Source organism: Staurois parvus, unplaced genomic scaffold, assembly GCF_062004578.1.
Source record: "Staurois parvus isolate SC_StPar_1 unplaced genomic scaffold, SC_StPar_1.0 ptg000694l, whole genome shotgun sequence".
NCBI classification, from domain to species: Eukaryota; Metazoa; Chordata; class Amphibia; order Anura; family Ranidae; genus Staurois; species Staurois parvus.
In genome coordinates this window covers 5666070-5685993 of record NW_028318490.1, presented here as the reverse complement: position 1 = coordinate 5685993, position 19924 = coordinate 5666070, and the positions used below count along the sequence as shown (strand labels likewise).

At 39.9% G+C, this 19924-nt stretch overlaps 1 protein-coding gene across 4 annotated transcripts in view; it reads left to right on the top strand.

Annotated features, from left to right (window-relative positions):
- Positions 1-19924, top strand: part of AHNAK (AHNAK nucleoprotein) — a 76371-nt gene that overhangs the window by 33775 nt on the left and 22672 nt on the right. For all 4 annotated transcript variants that reach the window (XM_089652872.1, XM_089652871.1, XM_089652873.1 and 1 more), the window contains exons 2-3: positions 9044-9114; positions 17970-18120. In XM_089652872.1, the coding sequence (XP_089508998.1) occupies positions 17970-18120 (151 nt within the window). In that variant the 5' untranslated portion in view covers positions 9044-9114. The remainder of the gene's footprint in view (positions 1-9043; positions 9115-17969; positions 18121-19924) is intronic.

The window sequence follows — 19924 nt, the reverse complement described above, 5'->3', positions numbered from 1 at the left end:
GTATTTAGCAGTTTATATTTACTAAAATAATTGCTTTTCCATTTTCTGTGTACTGTGGAAGCCTGGGTATAGTGAATGCAGGGTTATGGGTTTAGTAACACTTTTAAAGGGTAAATTCACCTTTGGGAACATGCTGCATGTTCCACAACTAGACCCCCCCCCCCTTGCAGATCTCTCTGCAGTCTCCCCATTTAGTGTCGTGCCTAATCACAGTATATTAATACCAATAAATACTAATAAAAACTATAGTGTGGACTCGTGGTGTAAAATTATGGAGCTGATCATTACAATATAGTTCAAAAACTTTTTTCAGTATTCTGTATTTACACTTTATTTTAGGATAAATAACAGGTTTACTTAAACAGCTTTTCATGTGGACCTCTTGCTGGCCATGCACATAGCAATAAAATCATTTAATATGGAAAACCATTTGTTTAAATGGGCAAGTTGATTTTTTTTTTGGGGGGGGAAACTAATGATATATTTCTGCCAGAGCCTATTTCAAACAAGTTGATAATATCTTTATGTAGAACACGTTTTATCAGGAGAAACACCATTTGTATAATGATAATCATAGATCCTACTGACCGAACCCTTTGATATCTTCATAACAGTATATGAAGAACATGAAATGGAAAATGCAGTTGACCTTGTTCTTAAGTATGTAAAAAAACTTTTGAGGTGGTACATTCACTGTGATGGCTAATCATGCAATAAGCATCGACTGCTGGGGTTAAACACAATTAGATGACTTTGAGCAGTATTAAATCTGCAGTTCTGTTCTCAGTGGTGCCCTTGGTTGAAAACCAATATGACCAAACTACAAATCTCTACCAAGCAGAACATTGTGTCATCAGTTCTGATTGGGATAATGTATCACAAAAATATATAAAATATGTGTGGAGAAGTTTGGCGTGGGTTTTTTTTTATAGAGCTTTGGGTTTTCTTGGTTTTAAATAAGAAACCTATAAGTATGCACAGTTACATATTTGCTTTATCTGCTTAGATAATCAGATTTAACATGTCAACCATCTGGATTTCTAGTGCACACAGTGCTTCATTACTCTATTTTGCTTTTATGCATGCAGATATGACACCAGTAGGCTGTGTTCGTGGTGGTTTATATCTAAAGCTGCCCACTCCAACTATTTTTTTTTTTTTTTTTGAATGTGATCTTTCAAATCAACATTTGCTAACATTTTTGCTACCTAGCTGAGCCACTAAAATGATATTCAAACTGCAGTAAATTATGTTGATCTGCAAATTAAACCTGGATAACAATCTGCTTGTGACCAACACACATCTGACAAACTGTACAATATACATTTTTGTCTAGCCTGTTGGTTAATCATGAAGGCCCTTTTTATACATTGGATCATCATTCGATTTAGCTTTGGCAGACATTTTATTATGCCTACCATTTTCCACTTGTCTATGCATGAATAAAAACTTAGTCGGCGGAAAGTGCAAAGTCATACGTATGGCATTTTAATTACACTGTTGGTTTTATGAACATTTATTGCAGTTTGAATAGGACACATATGAAATTCAGCATAAAACCAGCAAGCTTGAAGAAACCTTTTATTTGATTTTGAGACTCCTTAACAGCGAATTGTTTCTAGAAAAATACAGGGTTACTTGTCTCCAGCCTGTTCCTTGATGGGATTTGGTCACATTGTGCCACACAGCTCTTATGACCATTCTTACTCCATGTAATTACTTTGATATTTTCAACCACTTACATTTTTTCCATCGTTGTGTTTCCTGTTTTACTGTTTCCTCTTTATTGTTTACTATCCCATCCTAAAGCTAGCAAACCCTACTTGTAGACAGGTGCAGGCTTTAAATAGACTTTCTATGCCATTGACTATGTGACCAACTGCATTTTGGAGAGTATATGTGTAGATACCTGTACATTGTATTGCAGTCTGGAGGGTGTTTGTGCTCATTTGGCAGTTGAATAAGTGTAATTTGGCAGTTCTGTATGCAATCAAGACGGCTTATCAAAAAAGTAAACATAATGTTCATTGCTGCAGCCAGTTGGCCGAAGACCTTTTCTATCAATTTCAGAAATGTTAGGTCACTAGAATAGGCATAATTTGGTTGTTGCAGGGGCAATTTCTTCTTATTACATTGACCTGCAGTTGCCAGTTTCAGATATATAAGCAAGAAATAAAAATGCAGTAGATGTGTTTTAATTATGTAACATCATAAGATCGTACGTTTAAATAGATAGCAGGATGGAGATTGGCTAAGCGGAGGATTGATGGGCATGGTAAGGTTACCAGCCAAGTAGATTACTGGACATGGCAGCTCTGGTTCTATAACGGTATGGGTAGTAAGTAATCCATACGTGTGATTTATAAGCAGTATTCAAGGACAAAAGAAACACATTCGTGTTTAGGCTGTAAGAAAGTGTGAATACTTTTTCATACTGATACAGAGCAAAACCAATATTTTCACTTATTTTCATTGTTTTCAACCTAGCCAGGAATGGAAACCTTATGGTTGGCATTGCTGCCTTGAACCTCTGGAAACTGATGTTAATTCTGCTTGGGACACTCTTGGCTTGATTGCATGATCATCCATGTTTGTATCTTTGGATGCTCATTCTAAAAACTGGCCTTTTATTTTTTCACACTCTGGTGCAGGGGCAGACTGACAACTCATGGGGCCCTTGGGCAATAGGGGGTCATGGGGCCCCTGTGTCCTTGCCAAAACTCAAAAAAGCCCATGAAAAAGGTACCAGGGGCATCTCTTGGGGCCCCCTACTGACCCCGGGCCCTTGGGCAGTGCCCGAGTTTCCAAATGGTCAGTCCGCCCCTGCTCTGGTGCATGCTCTAGAAAAGCCTTTTTACAAAGGAACCCATGAAATAATTTTCAGGTCCTGTGAGCTCTGAAATTATTTGCACAGTTCATGGTACAATAGTGTGATCGGTAAATTGAGAAATTTTAAATAAGAGAATGAGAATGTGGTGTACCTAGATTATTTATATCAATAATAAACTTTATTTTATATATCACCTTTTTAAAGGCAGTTTCTCAAAGCTCTTTACAAAGACAATTACCAAGGCTTATAAAAAAAAGTAAACCTAATGTACACTGCTACAGCCAGTTGGCAGGAGACCTTTTCTATCAATTTCAAATGTTAACAGCAAAATTATATATAACATGGGGCAAATATTTTTTTTTTTTTTACACCACCTGCTATATACTACAATTTTTTTGTACTAATCTTTAAATTTAATATAATGAAATGCAAAGAGGGAAAGTTATGGTGACCCCTTCCTTACATTGTAGTCTATGTAACATTGTCCCCTTGTATTGGTGGCCAGTGTAGGTGGGAGATCAATTCAACACTGCATCTGTCAAGAATTCCCTAATAATGTCAGGAAGAGCCCTGGCTGAGAAGGGCTGCTCTAGAGCTATTATGTTCTCCTGACTATTGGTAGCGGCTGTGGCCACTTACAATAACTGCATGCAAAATCCAACAGGCTGATTGTACCCAAGTTGTACAACAATCGAATGGGGTACAATCAGCCTGCCTATAGATGGTTCAAATCTTGGCCAGTCCCTGCTGAACCAGGAAAGATTCAAACCATCTATGGCCAGCTTTAAATGGTTCTAAAGTCAAAACATGTTCTACTTTTAATGCATACCATGTATCAGGGCAAAAAAATGTCCCAGTAGCAGAATGCCCCCCCCCCCCCCATACTTACCTGATTCCTCAATCGATCTAGCATAGTGACTTTCTTCTCTCTGGAAGCAAGTCCACACATCTGTCCCATAGCAAGTGGCTTGCTGTAGGGGAAGACACAGAAGAGGAGCAGAGAGCGCTGGCTTGAACTCCAGAAGAGGAGGTCCGAGGCTGCTCTGTGCAATTCCATTGCACATAGCAGGTAAGTATAACATGTTTGTTGTCATTAGAAAAAAAAAAATAGCCTTTATTATTATTATTATACAGTATTTATATAGCACCAAAGGGTTTGCTCAGCGCTGTATACAAGGGCAGGGGGTCAAGACATGAGACAAGACAGAGACAGTGCGATACACGAGGGGTTCGAGGGCCCTGCTCTTTCGAGCTTACAATCTAGGAGGGAGGGGAAAGTGGTACAGGAGGAAGTGGCTGTGGGGGATGAGGTGGTGGGAGGAGTGGAGGTCAGATGTTAGATGAGGTTGGGTGACAGTCTGATGGATTGGGGTAGGGAATTCCAGAGGATGGGGGAGGTCCTGGAGAAGTCTTGCAGTCGGGCGTGGCAGGAGGAGATCAGGGAGATCCACTTTATATCCACTTTAATATGTTGGACATATTTCTGTGCCAGTGATTTACCACTGACCAGATTTTCGGGCCAGTTCAGTTAAAAACCAAACAAACTGTCATGGTAACCATGTTTTTATTTTTTTCCAAAACATTTGATTCTTCTAGGGCTGAATTATAAGACCGTTGAGGGTTTGGCAATTATTAGTTCCAAATAAGAAGATCTAAAAGTGAATTTATAATCTGGGAAATATTTTCCTTTTAAAGCGCGGGCTATGAAGAAAAAAAGTTTTTCAGCTGCAGATGTTGTGAATGTGTTTAGGACAGATTCTCTCCTCTCCCTCCTCTGTGTGTAATCGGAGAGGTGTATGTGGCATTATACATGGATAAACCAGCTCTGCTAGATCACACAATCTCCTTTGCATGTCTCTGCATGGCCTCCCTGCATTCCTGCACCTCAAAGCTCCTCTGTTCTCAGAACACAACAATCTTGCTTTGTTTCTAAACTCGATCTTCTCCCTTTTTTAATAACCCCATATTTTTTTTTTTTTTTTAAGTTGCTGTGGAGTTCTTGCCAAACATTTTTTTTTTCTTCCTTCCCTCGCCCCTTTCACACACCCCCTTCTCTCTGCACATCTCCTTGCTTCGACAGCCCCTCCTTAGTCTAGTCCACTCAGAAGTCAGATTTCATTTTTTCCTAGCTGTATTTTGGGGCAGTATTGCAGAAGCTATTGTATCCGTGGATACACAACATTTATGGGTTACCATGAAAATGGGAAGATGGAACGGTTGACAAGGGAAAGTAGTTATTTTATGAAGTTCAATGTATTCTTATTAATCTTGTATATAGTTAACCAATTGATTTTTTATTTACCGAGCTTTACCTAATGTTGAGCCATACTCCTACTGAAATCATAGGTGACTTAGATTTGTCTTGAAATTGTCTCCAGATGCCAACATGGTTTTTTTTAGTTTATACAATATTAACAGTTGTGCAGTAAAAAAGCTGTTCCATTTTGCTTTTACATTTTTTTTCTACATACTTGAAAACCATGAGATTGATTCCTACTTGGTAGACTACCTGGTTTATGAGAGATATTATTAAATTGGATGGATGCTACATATCGAGTGCTGTATAGACATTCTTCGAAGGAAGATGTTTAAGTACAATGGCTTATGCCTGTAGCTGAAGCAAGAACCTTTTTCTGGTTTCTACAAAAATTAGCTCACATCTTACAGTAAGGACATAATATATTCAGTATGTGTTTTTATGGTTAAAAAAAAAAAGGGTGGGTGTAAAACAGTACTATACCAATTTCCTATCATTATCAGTTTTATGCCCTTTATATACTTTGTTGGAAATCCTATTGTTACATGTACATAACGTAGAACTCCTTTTGTGCACCAGTGTTATTAAGATGTTATGAAATAAATCCACTAAGCTGCTGAAGAGTCTGAGTTCTCATATAACTTCATATGTTCCATTGGTTCGTAATATTGTTGTATATGATGGGGTCACCATTCTTTGACCCTATAAATGATGCACTTTGGTCATTTTCTTGTCTTGAAGTGTCATGATATCTTAGAAGGCTTTCAGTATAATTACTTGCGACTAGGGTCTGCATCTGTCCCTCATTAGGGGAGGAGCAGTGATCCTTTTAGTTTGTAAAATGTTTTTCCGGTCTTTCTGCCTGTAATCCCCAAGCAGTACAAAACACAAGTATGGGGTCTGTACAAGAATCCTGTGTTGACTGCTCATATTTGGGGGGAAAAATTCTTCTTTTTGAAATGTTAAATGGTTGACAAATAGACTTGTTATTGTGTGTTATTTATTACAGGTATATTTACCACTTAGTTATTTACATACTGTACATTCACGTCAGTCCCTGCCCTCAAGGAGCCTACAATCAAGGGTCCCAATCTTTCATGCATACACACACCCTAGGGACAATTTGGAAAGGAGCCAGTTAACCTACCAGAATGTGTTGGAATGTGGGTAGAAATTCATGCAAGCACAGGGAGATACCATGCATATAGTGTCCTGGTCAGGATTTAAAATGGCACCACAGTGCTGCCATGCACAAGTGTTAATCTACGAGCCACTGCTGCCCTGACTTTTGATTTTCATTTCTGGCATTGCCATCAAATGTGGCAAAACAGAATGCCCACTAAAGTATTATCTTGTATAGAATAGACTATTGGGATGACCAATGGCCACAGGAGTATGCTACATTGGTCTTTATGCAGGATTCTGTTCATTTTGTTTAGCCCAATATGGGCTTTAGCCTCTGTACAGTGGATGGCTTCTTTGGCTTAGTTGTCCAAGTTACTAATCAAAAAATATTGATATTTAGCCTCATATAACTGTAAATGTAAATCGTCAGTACTATACCTTTTTGTAATGGATAACCAAGTCATCCAAGAACATTGATAAATTTGTGAGAACTAGGTTTTATGATAATGTTTATATCAGTTGTAATTAATATGGAAGGTAAGAGTAATCACAATTTTAAAGTAGTCCTAAAGTACAGCATTTTTTACACTCTCATAACTGGGCCTACATTTAGATTGAGGTCATCAGAATGATCTGTACAGCCCTCCTTCTTGGGAAGTCTAAGAAGAAAAAAATGTATCGGAATGCAAAGTTTCATATGTTTGTCCTACTCATCTTCATGTATAATTGACATGAATGAGTCTTTTCAGTGATGCAACAGAAACTAATTTTGGCCGGTACCATGACTGTTTTATAATGGTACATCTCTGTTCAGTGGACTCTTCTACTCTGTTTTCAAAAATGTTGCACCAAGTAGTGGTTTTCACAAAGACTCAAAAAAAGGCAACTGCACCATTGTAATACGGTCATAGTAACTGAGAAAATGCCTTTCTGTTGCTCTACTTAATTTCATTTGGCAGGACAACTGAAAAATTAGACTAGAGGGAGGGATCAGGGGATACATAGTTTTAGGAAGGATTTTCACTCTGAGGTGAAGGAGGGCTGAAGGTGTTGGAACGGTCTAGGCTCATTGTAACAAAATATTGCTAGCAGTCCAATCCTTTTATCTTCGTTGTGTTTCCAGCATACATTTTCATTGACTCTGTTGTGGGACATGTACTTTTAAACTTTGTCAGGGCAAAATGAAATGCTGCCCTGACTCCCAAAAGTCTGCCTACACACTATGAGGTTTATTTACTAAAGCTGGAACGTGCTAAATCAGGCTCACTTCTGCATAGAAACCAATCAGCTTCTAATCTCAGCTTGTTCAATTAAGCTTTGGCATAAAACCTGGATGCTGACTGGTTTCTGTGCAGAAGTGAGCCTGATTTTGCACTCTCCAGCTTTAGTAAATAAACCCCTATGTGTAGGGAAAGGGCTCTTGGAAGATGGCAGTTCTGATCCCAGCAGCAAGAATCTGGTATTATCAACAAGTCTGGTAATGTCAAAGTAATAAAACTGAATTCTTGCTACAGGAAGAATATAAAAGAAACAAAACCTAATGATGGAGTAAACTCTAGAGGGGTAAGGGGAGTTTTGGGGGTAAATGTGTGCAGTGCTGCGCAAACACTTTAGGGTAATGTAACATCTCTAGAAAATATCTCAAACTATTTTGCTTAGTTATTGCTGTACTTGTAAGAAATACATTTTATTTAGAGGCTTTAATTTATGTAGAGGCTTTAAACTGGAGAGTAGATTGAGGCTTTAGACTGAAGAGTTGCCTAATGCAGACTGAGTGTTTGTTGGTCATCAATAACCTGATGCACTTCTGCTTGGGTCTCCAACTCTATGTATGGTTGCATCTGAGAAATAGTGCAACACACAGTGGAATGCCATGTCATGCATTCCAAATGCAGATTGCTAAGCAAGTGATAACTACCCATTTCTGTGACTCACGTGGTTTGGTATGGGGTATAAGGTTCAACTTCAGAAAAGGTAACAGTCCTCCATTGGAGTGGGGCTGCACCCTACATTGCAAGAGTTAACTGCTTGTTACTGTCTAAGAGATAAGTAAAGCACTTTTATTTACCTAACCCTCCGCCTCCCTGCAGACAGCACTCCCCTATGCTCCCACAAGTGGATTGTCCCTTGGGTGCTCACGTCCAAAGCAGAGCTACCTGTCTTGATAACTTCAGAGGCCCATAGACTGCTGGAGCCTTGGGGAAAAGAAATTGCAGGAACCAGTCTAGCAGCACGGATTAGCCTGCGGGAGCAGAGGATCAGTAAAACTGTTTTACCCAGTCCCCCTAGACGTAAATGAGCAGTTAATGGTTTCTGTGGGGCACAGCCCTTCTGCAAGGGAAGACTTTTTGTTCATCTTTAAGGGTGTAAGCTTTTTATCTTTTCACTCTCCAGGTTTAAACTGGTGACAAGTTTGTGCGCATCAGGCATTTTAATCCATTTGTTTCAGGATTTAGGGGAGGGCAGACTCAGGTTGTCTTGATACAGAGCTCTAGTGTCTGGTTAATTTGGGTCTCATGGTTGGTTGATCTGTGGCCAGAGTCATGGGAGAGGGAGACGCTGTCTTCAATTGTATAATATTTACACAGGGAGGTTTGTTTAATATCACATGGCTTTTATGGATATCCACGTTTTATAAAAGCCCACACCCTTTTGTATCTGTGTGTGTGTGTATGCAGAATATTTGAGGATTTCGTTGTATACCCTAGCAAGAAAGTATTTCCCTAAATATATGCACAATGTCAATCTTGTCACGTTGAGAACTTAGCAAGCTGTTATCTCAAGGATTCGTGAGCTTATTTTGACTTCTTTTTTTTTCTTCTGTCCTACAGTCCTCATGCAAACATCCGTGCAGAACGAGCCAGCAAGGTCTTGTAGAAAGTAGCTAACTCAACAAGCCAAGGTAACACTTCCATTTTATTTTGATGTACTTTATACTAGGAATTGAAAATTGCATTACAGTTTTAAGTGTCAGCTGTAAAGTTTATAGAATCTGGAAACAAAAAGAAAAGTGGGCCTTGCTCATTAGTGCCTATTGCTTGCAAACCCATGAAGAATTCCCTCTAAGCTGGCAGAAAAATAAATCTGTAGTGAGGTAGAACAACTTTTTCTTTTGTTAGCCAGAAGTCAAGATTCAAAAGAAAAAAAACATAGTAGAGAATTGCAAGGATCTCATTTGATAATCCTGAAGAGGAACTCAGGATGGCCAATTATCATTCAGTGTCTAGAAAGTTATAAGCAGCTGGAAAATTTTCTTTGGTGGTTCATGGGTCCACCTTTTTAAGCTTTTAGGGTTTTTTCCTTTTTTTTTAACATATGACTGTGTACAAGACTATCATTAGATATATCTTTTAGTGGCATACATAAGCTTTCTTATGCATCAGTGTTTCCCAGAGAAGCATCAACATGTAAATGAGAAGGTATGCATTATATTCATGCCCAAAACAGCCATTCTCAACCTTTTTAGCCACGAAGAGCCCCTAAAACTGTTTTCAGGTTCATTAATAAAAACAAATTGGGAGTCAATGGCCTACATTGGTGGTCAGGAGGAATAATGCAACCCTTACAGACAGCTTAAAATTATAATTTGGTGTCACGTTGCTGGGTTTGCCAAGTGTTGATTGTCCTGGAACTATGAAGGCACTGTCAAATAGGTCAACAAGCCATAGCTTAGGAACCCCTAGCAATCTCTGGAGGAACCCTAGGGTTCCACGGAACCTTGCTTGAGAATGGCTGCACTAGAGTCAACAAAACAGGCAGGCAGCTAAAATTTTAATGACACATTAGATTGGATTGCAAAGATTTCAACCATGGAAGAGTTGGTCGTGGGTACAGAGGCTCCTCATCCTGGTACAAGAGAGATGAGTAAGCAAGCAAGGAGTTAAAGATAAAGTTTCACTTCACATATTTGCTTTATCTTGTCCACCAGGATAGTGCTTCATGCACTTTGTACATTTGGATTGGTGCAGTAGATCCAGAGCTAGTGTGGTCTACAGCGCACCCCACCTACCCCCACTGTTGTGTGACTGCGCTGCTCTGTAGGAGACAAATTCTTAATAAGCATCAGATGCTTGCTCAAGATCAGAGCCATCACTTGACAATCAGGGAGGAGTCATGTCACCCAGGGGAGGAAACAACAGTGTGTTGCCAGTCTCCACTTCCCTATGGGATGGAAGGCAGAGTACCTATGGTAAGAGGGAGGTGTGCCAGCCAGGGGGAGGGGACATGTCAGCCAGGGGAAGACATTGCAGAGTGCTGCCAGTCTTTACCTGCTTAATGGAGAGGAAGGCAGAGCATCCACACCCAGTTGCTGCTTAGTTGCCTGGAGTTGAGTATTGAACTTGTTTGATGATGCTAGAACCAACAAAATGGGTGGAAGGTGAGCAGACCAAGAGGATTGAAGCCAGAGAGTACAGATTATGGGAGATGGAGCAGACATTATCACTACTATGTTGACAAGTTATTTTGCATTGTACACTGTTCTAGAGCAGAGTTTCTCAACCTTTTGTCAATCAAGGCACCCTTTAAAATTATGGACAATCCAGAGGCATCCTTCAAAATTATGAACAGTCTTGAGGCACCCCATTCTAAAATGTGAAAAACTATTCTAATAGTTTTCTATAATGCAGCAACATCCACACATGTAGGACACCCAACATTGGTGATTTATTCTTCCAAAGCAAATACACTTTTGCACACTGGTACTGAGTAGTATCCTAATGTTTCTCTTCTCCCAGTTTTTCTCCATCACTGAGCTAATGTGACCCCAGCACTGATGGAGAGGGGCAGGGGAGGGGCAAACTAGGATGCTGTGCAGGCAACTGACATCCTCCTGATCAACTGATGATGTCATTGGTTGTCAGGACGCCGGTGGCTAGAAGGTCGTAATGATGCACAATGAAAACCTGTGGCTTTGTGTAACTAAAAGGTAGGCTTGTTACACCCGATGGCTTGTGTACACGTTTTGGGCAATTTTTAGACATTTTGCCAAGGCACCTCTGAAGAAACCTCAACACAGCCTGATTGAGAAATGCTCTTCTAGAGGACTTTCTGACAGGCATGCTCGCAGCAGAGGGGTGGTAACACAGCTCTACTTCAGCTGCACAAGCAGAACGCCCACAAATTGGGCTTTATGCAGAGAAATAGCTGACTGGTAGTAATTGCAGCCAAAAAGATCTGTGAACTACTGGGGAATCTTTTACTGTTTTTCTATACGAACAGAGATGAGTATTTATGCATGAATTAAAATGTTATTAAACCCAACTCAAACAAACTAACATTAGTCACACTTGTAGGCTTGTGTTCTAATCCATATTGCTTCCAATACAGGATTGTTTTATTTATATTCCTTATACTACATCCGTTTTGTGTTGTGGCTCCTGTTACTAGTGCAGTGTGAACAGAGCCACCACAGTGTGCACACTCCCCCTCAAGGACTCCCCTACTGTGTCCAGCCACTCTGTGCATCCACCTGTACAGGTAGCACAGCGCACCTGGATCTGAATGGGACTTGAGGTCCACCCATCTATTATTGATTGATAGTAAGAGGGGAGAGCAGTAGAACATTTTTTTGAAACGCAGTGCATGTGTGCTTTTAAGGATGGCCACAGGTTCTCATGGGACATGTAGTCCCACTATCAGTGCTTTCAGGAGAGTTTTTGCTCAAGTGAGCGTTGTGGAGAGTGCTACACGTGGCATAGCAGGGGACTGATTAATAAGGCAATCAAAACATTTAAAAGCAGCTTAATTAGGAATTCATGAGTTTGACAAGCACAGATAATGTACTGTATATACAGTAAAGGAAATAAGTATTTGATCCCCTGCTGATTTTGAATGTTTGTCCACTCACAAAAAAACGATCAGTCTAAAAATCGATTGGTAGGTGTATTGTAACACTGAGAGACAGAATAGCAACAAAAAATTCAAAATAAATGCATGTCTAACAAATTATGCACTGATTTGCATGTTCATGAGGGAAATTACTATTTGATCCCCTTCATACAACATGACTTAGTACTTGGTGGCAAATCTCTTGTTGGCAATCACAGAGGTCAGACGTTTCCTGTAGTTCCCCACCAGGTTTGCACACATCTCAGGAAGGATTTTGGCCCACTCCTCTTGGCAGATCCTCTCCAAGTCATTAAGGTTTGGTGGCTGATGTCTGACAACTTGAACTTTCAGCTCCCTCCACAGATTTTCAATCGGATTAAGGTCTGGAGACATGTGGTTTGGGTCATTGTCATGCTGGAACACCCATCCACTATTTTCCATTTCAATGCCCTGGCTGAGGGAAGAAGGTGCTCACCCAAGATTTGATGGTATATTGCCCCATCCATCGTCCCTTTGATGCGGTGCAGTTGTCCTGTCCCCTTAGCAGAAAAACACCCCCAAAGCAGAATGTTTCTACCACCACGTTTGACAGTTGGGATGGTGTTCTTGGGGTCATAGGCAGCATTTCTCCTCCTCCAAACACGGCGAGTTGAGTTGATGCCAAAGAGCTCGATTTTGGTCTCATCTGACCACAACACTTTCAACCAGTCCTCATCTGCATCATTCAGATGTTCAGTGGCAAACTTCAGACGGGCCTGGACATGTGCTTTCTTAAGCAGAGGGACCTTGCAGGCACTGCAAGATTTCAATCCTTGTTGGCGTAGTGTTACTAATTGTTTTCTTGGTGACTGTGGTCCCAGCTGCCTGGTGATCATTGACAAGATCCTCATGTGGTCTTCTGGGATGATTCCTCACCGTTCTCATGATCATTGACACTCCATGGAGTGAGATCTTGCATGGTGCACCAGACCTAGGCAGACGGACAGTTGTTTTGTGTTTCTTCCATTTGCAGATGATTGCACCAACTGTTGTTGTCACCTTCTCACCAAGCTGTTTGGTGATAGTTTGGTAGCCCAGTCCAGCCTTGTGTAGGTCTACAATCTTGTCCCTGACATCCTTGGACAGCTCTTTGGTCTTTGCCATGGTGGAGAGTTTGGAATCTGATTGTTTGTTTGATTGCTCCTGTGGACAGGTGTCTTTTATACAGGTAACAAAATGAGATTAGCAGGACTCCCTTTAAGAGACTGCTTCTAATCTCAGCTTGTTACCTGTATGAAAGACACCTGTTAGCCAGAAATACTTATTTCCCTCATGAACATGCAAATCAGTGCATAATTTGTTAGACATGCATTCCTTTTGTATTTTTTGTCGCTATTTTGTCTCTCAGTGTTACAATCCACCTACCATTCGATTTTTAGACTGATCATTTCTTTGTGAGTGGGCAAACATTCAAAATCAGCAGGGGATCCAATACTCATTTCCTTCACTGTACATGCATCTTTTCTACTCAAGGTTTTATTACTATAAAAATTTGCATAGGGCACCTGTTAAAGTACTTTTTCCAATTTCATGCATGACCCTTAGGACAATAAACATAATTTTAGTATTTGTTTTTTTACCTATCAAATCAGATTATTTTATTTTATTGTCCCTAAAAGTATCCTATGCAAAATCCTTAGTCCATGTTCCAAAATAGGGCTGGGCCCTGAAACAAGAGTGTGTGCTTTGTATGCATTGTGGCAACGAGTTTATGTACGTCTTATGCTGGTGAAAAGTAATTTGAGGAGTGTCTGATCTTTCCAAAAGGGGCAAAATCAGAAGTCCTTGTATAAAACGTGCTTTACCTTTTTATTGCAGCAAACTAATACCATTTCTTTAAAAGTAATTTAATAATAATATTATTATTATTATTTTTATTATTATAATAAAGGATTTATATAGCACCAACAGTTTGCTCAGAGCTTCACAATATAAAGGGAGATAATACAGCAACGATACAGTTCAATAAAAGAGGGTTAGGAGGGCCCTGCTCATTACAGCTTACAATCTAATAGAACTAATGTTCTAGTTAATGCTGTCTTTTTTTTTTTTTCCTTGATACAAACCCTCTGTTACTCACAAAATTGTTAGGTATGACTCAGCCTGCTAGCCTCCATTTTGTATCTTGAATAGCTTGCACATGTGGCTGTGCCATGTGTCTCTGTATATGTGTAGCCTCTGTTGTGGATTTCTGTGCTTGGCGCTCCCTCTGCTGGCGGACTATGCTACTATTGTTGATTTGGAGTAGAGCGATTTATTTCACTACTTTATACTGGTTTGTGTATTTTTTTAATAACATTTATGGGAATCTTGTGAAGCATGACTTGATATGCTTAATTAACATGACACGGTAGAGAGTTGGTGTATATTTTGTGATTTTTTTTTTTCAAACTAGTTGAATGTAATACAACTATCAATCTAGTTATCTAGCTATCCATCCATCCATACAACCCCAATTCCTAGAAAGAAGTTGGGACTGTAAAATCCTACATAAAAACAGAATGCAATTAGTTGCAAATCCTATAAACCCATATTTATTCACTATAGAAGATAGAAACCATTTCAAATGGTCTTATTTTTTTCTTAAAATGGTACATTTTGAAGTTGATAGCAGCAACATATCTCAAGAAGTTGGGACAAGGCAATAAAAGCAAAGGCCCCTTTCACATGGGCGTTCTGTATGTCTGTTTTTCATCTGTCTGTGTACGGAGGAAAAACAGACACCCATGTATTTCTATGGACTAGATGATCGTCTGTTTACATCTGTTACTGTCCGCATTCGTTAACATCAATTTTTCTGAACGGAAGAAAACCCTATTTTTCTTCTGTTTGAAAAAAAAATGGAATGGACAAAAAACAGATGTACACAGATGTAAACGGATGAAACGGATGATCAAGGATGTAAACGGATGAACACAGACGTAAAACTGATGAAAAACTGATGTAAATGGACAAGAAATGGATGAAAAATGGATGTAAATGGACTAACACAGATGTAAACGGACACACGGATGAACACTAATGTAAACTGATGTAAATGGACAAGAAACGGATGAACACAGATGGAAACAGATTAACATGGATGTAAACGAATGAACACGGATGTAAATGGACAAGAAACGGATGAACACAGATGAAAACGGATGTAAACAGATGAACATGGATACAAACGGATGAATACATAAGTAAACAGATGGACATGAATGTAAACAGATGAACACGGATGTAAATGGACAAGAAACCGATGAACACGGATGAACATGGATGTAAGCGAATGAACACGGATGTAAACGGATGAAAAACTGATGTAAACGGACAAGAAATGGATGAACACGGATGTAAGCAGACACACAGATGTAAGCAGACACACGGATGAACACGGATGTAAATGGACAAGAAACGGATGAACAAAGATGTAAACTGATTAAAACCGGATGAACACGGATGTAAACAGGTGAACACAAATGTAAATAGACAAGAAACGGATGAAAATGGATGAAATCGGATGTAAACAAACAAAAGGATGAACACGGATGTAAATGGACAAGAAACGGATGAATACAGTTGTAAACAGATGAAAAACGGATGGAAACTGATTAACGCGGATGAAAAACGGATGAACACAGATGTAAATGGATGAACACAGATATAAATGGACAAACACGGATGTAAACGGATGAACACAGATTTAAACGGATGAAAAATGGATGTAAACGGACAAACCGATGAACACGGATGCAAACTGACAAAAAACGGATGTAAATAGATGAGAAAACCCGGATGAAAAACAGATGTAAACGGATGAAAAACTGATGTGAACGGAGTCACCTTTTTTTTTCCCCAAGAAAAAAAGGATGATGAAAAAAACAGAACGCTCTCTGAAAGGGGCCTTAGTGCTCCTAACGAGGCAGAGCTTGAGGAATGTTTTGCAACTAATTAGGTTAATTGGCAACAGGTCAGTAACATGACTGGGTATAAAAAAGAGCACCGTAGAGTCAGAGTGTCGCAGAAATAAAGATGGGCAGAGGTTGTTCTCCAGTCTGTGAAACGCTGCATCTAAAAAAAATGTCAAACAATTTGCTCAACGTAATTATATCATCATCTACAGTACATAATATCCAAAAATTCCAAGAATCTGGAGAAATGTGTGTAAGGGACAGGAATGCAATATTTGGATGCTGTGATCATCAGGCCCTCAGATGGCACTGCAATAAAAGCAGGCATGATTCCGTGATGGACATCACTGCATGGGCACTGGAATACTTCCAAAAATCGCTGTCTGTGAATACAGTTAGCTGAGCCATCCAAAAATGCAAAGTAAAGCTCTTATCATGCAAAGAAGCAGTCATATTTGAACGTGATCCAGAAATGATGCCAACTTCTCTTGGCCAAAGCTCATTTAAAATGGTCTGTTGCAAAGTGGAAAACTGCTCTGTGGTTGAATTGAAATTTGACATTGTTTTTGGCAACCATGGGCGCCGTTGTCCATTGGACTAAAGAGGAGAGGGACCTCCTGGCTTATCAGTGCTCAGTTCAAAAGACTGCATCTCTGATGGTATGGGGGTGCATTAATGTGTACTGAATAGACAGCTCTGGAAAGGCACCATCAATGCTAAAAGATAAATCCAGAATTTAGAGCAGCATATCCTCCCATCCAGACAATGTCTTTTTCAGAGAAGTCCTTGCATACTTCAGTAGCACTATGCTAACCACATTCTGCATCTGACAACAGCCTGGTTCATAGTATAAGAGTTCGTGTGCTTAACTGGCCTGCCTCCAGTCCAAACTTTTCACCAGCTGAAAATATTTAGCGCATCTTCAAACAAAAAATATGACAAAAGACGACCCAGAACTGTTAAGCAGTTAAAATCCTAGAATGGGACAAGAATTGTAGCATCCCCTATTCATTTAACGGAGTGGTAGACATGGTCTTGTCTCAACTGTTTTGAGAAGTGTTGCTGCCATCAGTTTCAGAATTATTTGTCTGTGTGTGTGTGTGTGTGTGTGTGTGTGTGTGTGTGTGTGTGTGTGTTTTTGTATATCTTTTTTTTTTTTTTTTTTTTGTAACTATCTTTAACAGTCGTCCAACCTGTTGCTAAACATGAAAAAACCAAAAGGTTTTAGAGCTCTCTAAGGACTCCTTCACACTATTGCACGTTAGTGTCTATAATCACTTCTAAGGTGCAATGATGATGACTGGCACCATAACACTCTTAACATTTTTTCAAATTAAAATAATAAACATGTCATACTTGCCTCCTCTGTGCAATGGTTTTACATAGAGAGGCCCCGATTGCCTCCTCTGGGCAGGGGCTCCAGGCTCCTGCTCTTCTGAGTGTACCCCATAGCAAGAGACTTGTTATGGGGGCACTCGAGCAGGCTTGATACCGAGTTACCCTGTGTGCATCTGTAGACACACAGTGTGGCTCAGCCCCGCCCTCCAACAGCATGTTGACCCAAAGCCCACCCCCCAATTTTTGGTCCCTCGAGACAGGCTCAAGTAAATGTTCAAGGAAAATAGTGAGGTGTTTTTTACTTTATGCATTAAGGTTAAAAAAAGAAACACCAAGGCTTTTGAAACAACTTGACACTTAAAAACACCACAATGGACCTGATTGGTGGAAATAGGCTCTAGAAGCAGGGGTGTCAAACTGGCGGCCCTCCAGCTGTTGCAAAACTACAAGTCCCATCATGCTTGTAACTGTCAATCTTGCATTGGCTCATGGGACTTGTAATTTGGCAAAAGCTGGAGGGCCACCAGTTTGACACCCCTGCTCTTGAGCAATTTATCACCTCTTAAGCTGGTCATTCTTTTTTTTTTTTTTTTTTTTTTTTAATGCATGTTAATGTATTCTTGGTGCTAAAGTTATGTTCCTTCTATTTTTAAAGATGGAGGAGGAGGATACACGTGAAGTTTTGCTACCCAACTGGAAAGGCAGCGGGTCTATGGGATTGACCCTAGACCAGAATGACGAAGGAGTGTTTGTAAAACAATTGGTGGAGAACTCACCGGCTGCCAAAACGGGAGTTGTTAAAGAAGGTAAGTGCTTCAGCGTCAGCATAAGGATTACTCTAAATAAAACCATAATTTGTTGCTGAAAATAGACTGCTGATAGATTAAAGAAAAGGGATTAAACCAAGTGATATTAAACGCTCGTTATCTATTTTACATATATGTTCCTTATAAATATGTCTAACCGTTTGCCCGCCTCCCTATAGTAGAATCACTGCTACAGGGCGGCAGGGCTGTGCAAAATCATGTATATATACTTGATTTGCATTTCCGGGTAGGGGGCAGGAGCATGCGTGCCGTCCTACCCGCACTGCCGTTGGCGGCTGGGCATGTCAATCACTGGGTCCCATTCGGAGATTACCCGCCGGCACCTGGTGATCGCTGAGTAACACTTACAGGGGAGAGATCCATGTGTAAACAGCACAGGTCTCTCTCCTGCCACCAAGGACATACTGCTGTGTATTTCTCTGCACAACAGAGAAATACACAGCAGCATGTCTCCCTAGTAAAACACACACAGCACGTTATGTAAAACCAGCACACTGTTAACCCTTTGATCGCCCCAGATGTTAACCCTTTCCTGCCCAGTGTCATTAGTACAGTGTCAGTGCTTTTTATTAGCACTGATCACTGTATTGGTGTCATTGGGATGTCAGTGGCAGTTAGTCAGTTCTCACCCAGTGTCAGAATGCGCTATAGGTCGCTGATCTCCGCCATTACTAGGATTAAAAAATATATATAAATTCCAGCATATATACTGCCATTTGTAGACACTATAACTTTCACGTAAACTGATTAATTTACATATAATGGTGGTGGGGGGGTTAGCAGACATTTTTTAGCATAACACATTTCGGCCTAAATTTATGAAGACATTTTTTTTTTTACTGGATAAGTTTTATAGCAAAAAGTCAAAAATATTGGGAGTTTTTTTTTCAAAATTGTCGGTCTTTTTTTGTTTATACCGCAAAAAATAAAAACTGCACAGGTGATAAATACCACTGAAAGAAAGCTCTATTTGTGGGGAAAAAAAGAACATAAATTTAATTTTATGTACAGCGTTGCATGACCGCACAAATGTCAGTTAAAATAAAGAAAAAGAGCACAAGCGATGGTACATACTAAGTGTACTGGTGACTACTGTGTTCAATTACAATCAAAGTTCTCTGCCCCCAGATACCCCTGCCCTGTGATCTTCTAGTGTTGCAGGGGTTTAATATGAGTGGCTGCACCTGTGACAGGCACTTGTCAAATGCCACCTAAGCCCACCCTTTTTGCCCCCCTGCTCCATTCATTGAAGCTTTACTATTGGTTTCCACAGTAAAAAAGTGCCCTACGGATAGAGGACAGGTGGATGAATGAAAGGTCTGCTTCATCAATCACAGAATGCTTTTCATTGTGGAAACCAATAGTCTGGCTTCTATGAATGGAGCAGGGGAGTGGAAAGGGCAGGCTTAGGCAGCACTTGATTAGTTCTGGTTCATGGGATGTTAAACGAGTAGCGCTGAAAACAGCAAATCACAGCATTCTTAAAGGATAAGTTCACCTTTGGGAACATGTGACATTATTCCACCCATACTATCTGTCAGATTTGAAAACTGCGCTGCCCTGCGGAGTTCCGCCCACACAACCAAGTCACTCATTCACAGAGTTCTGTTTTACCTGCAAAAAAATGTGCATTTATTATTTTTGTCAAAAAGACTTATTCTTTAAAAAGTCAAGTTTTTATTTCAATACATAATTACAATCATATTAAAATTACATGAAACCTATCAGAAACATATCAAAAACACTTAAAAAAATGAATAGTTGTAGCATTTATTCATATAGC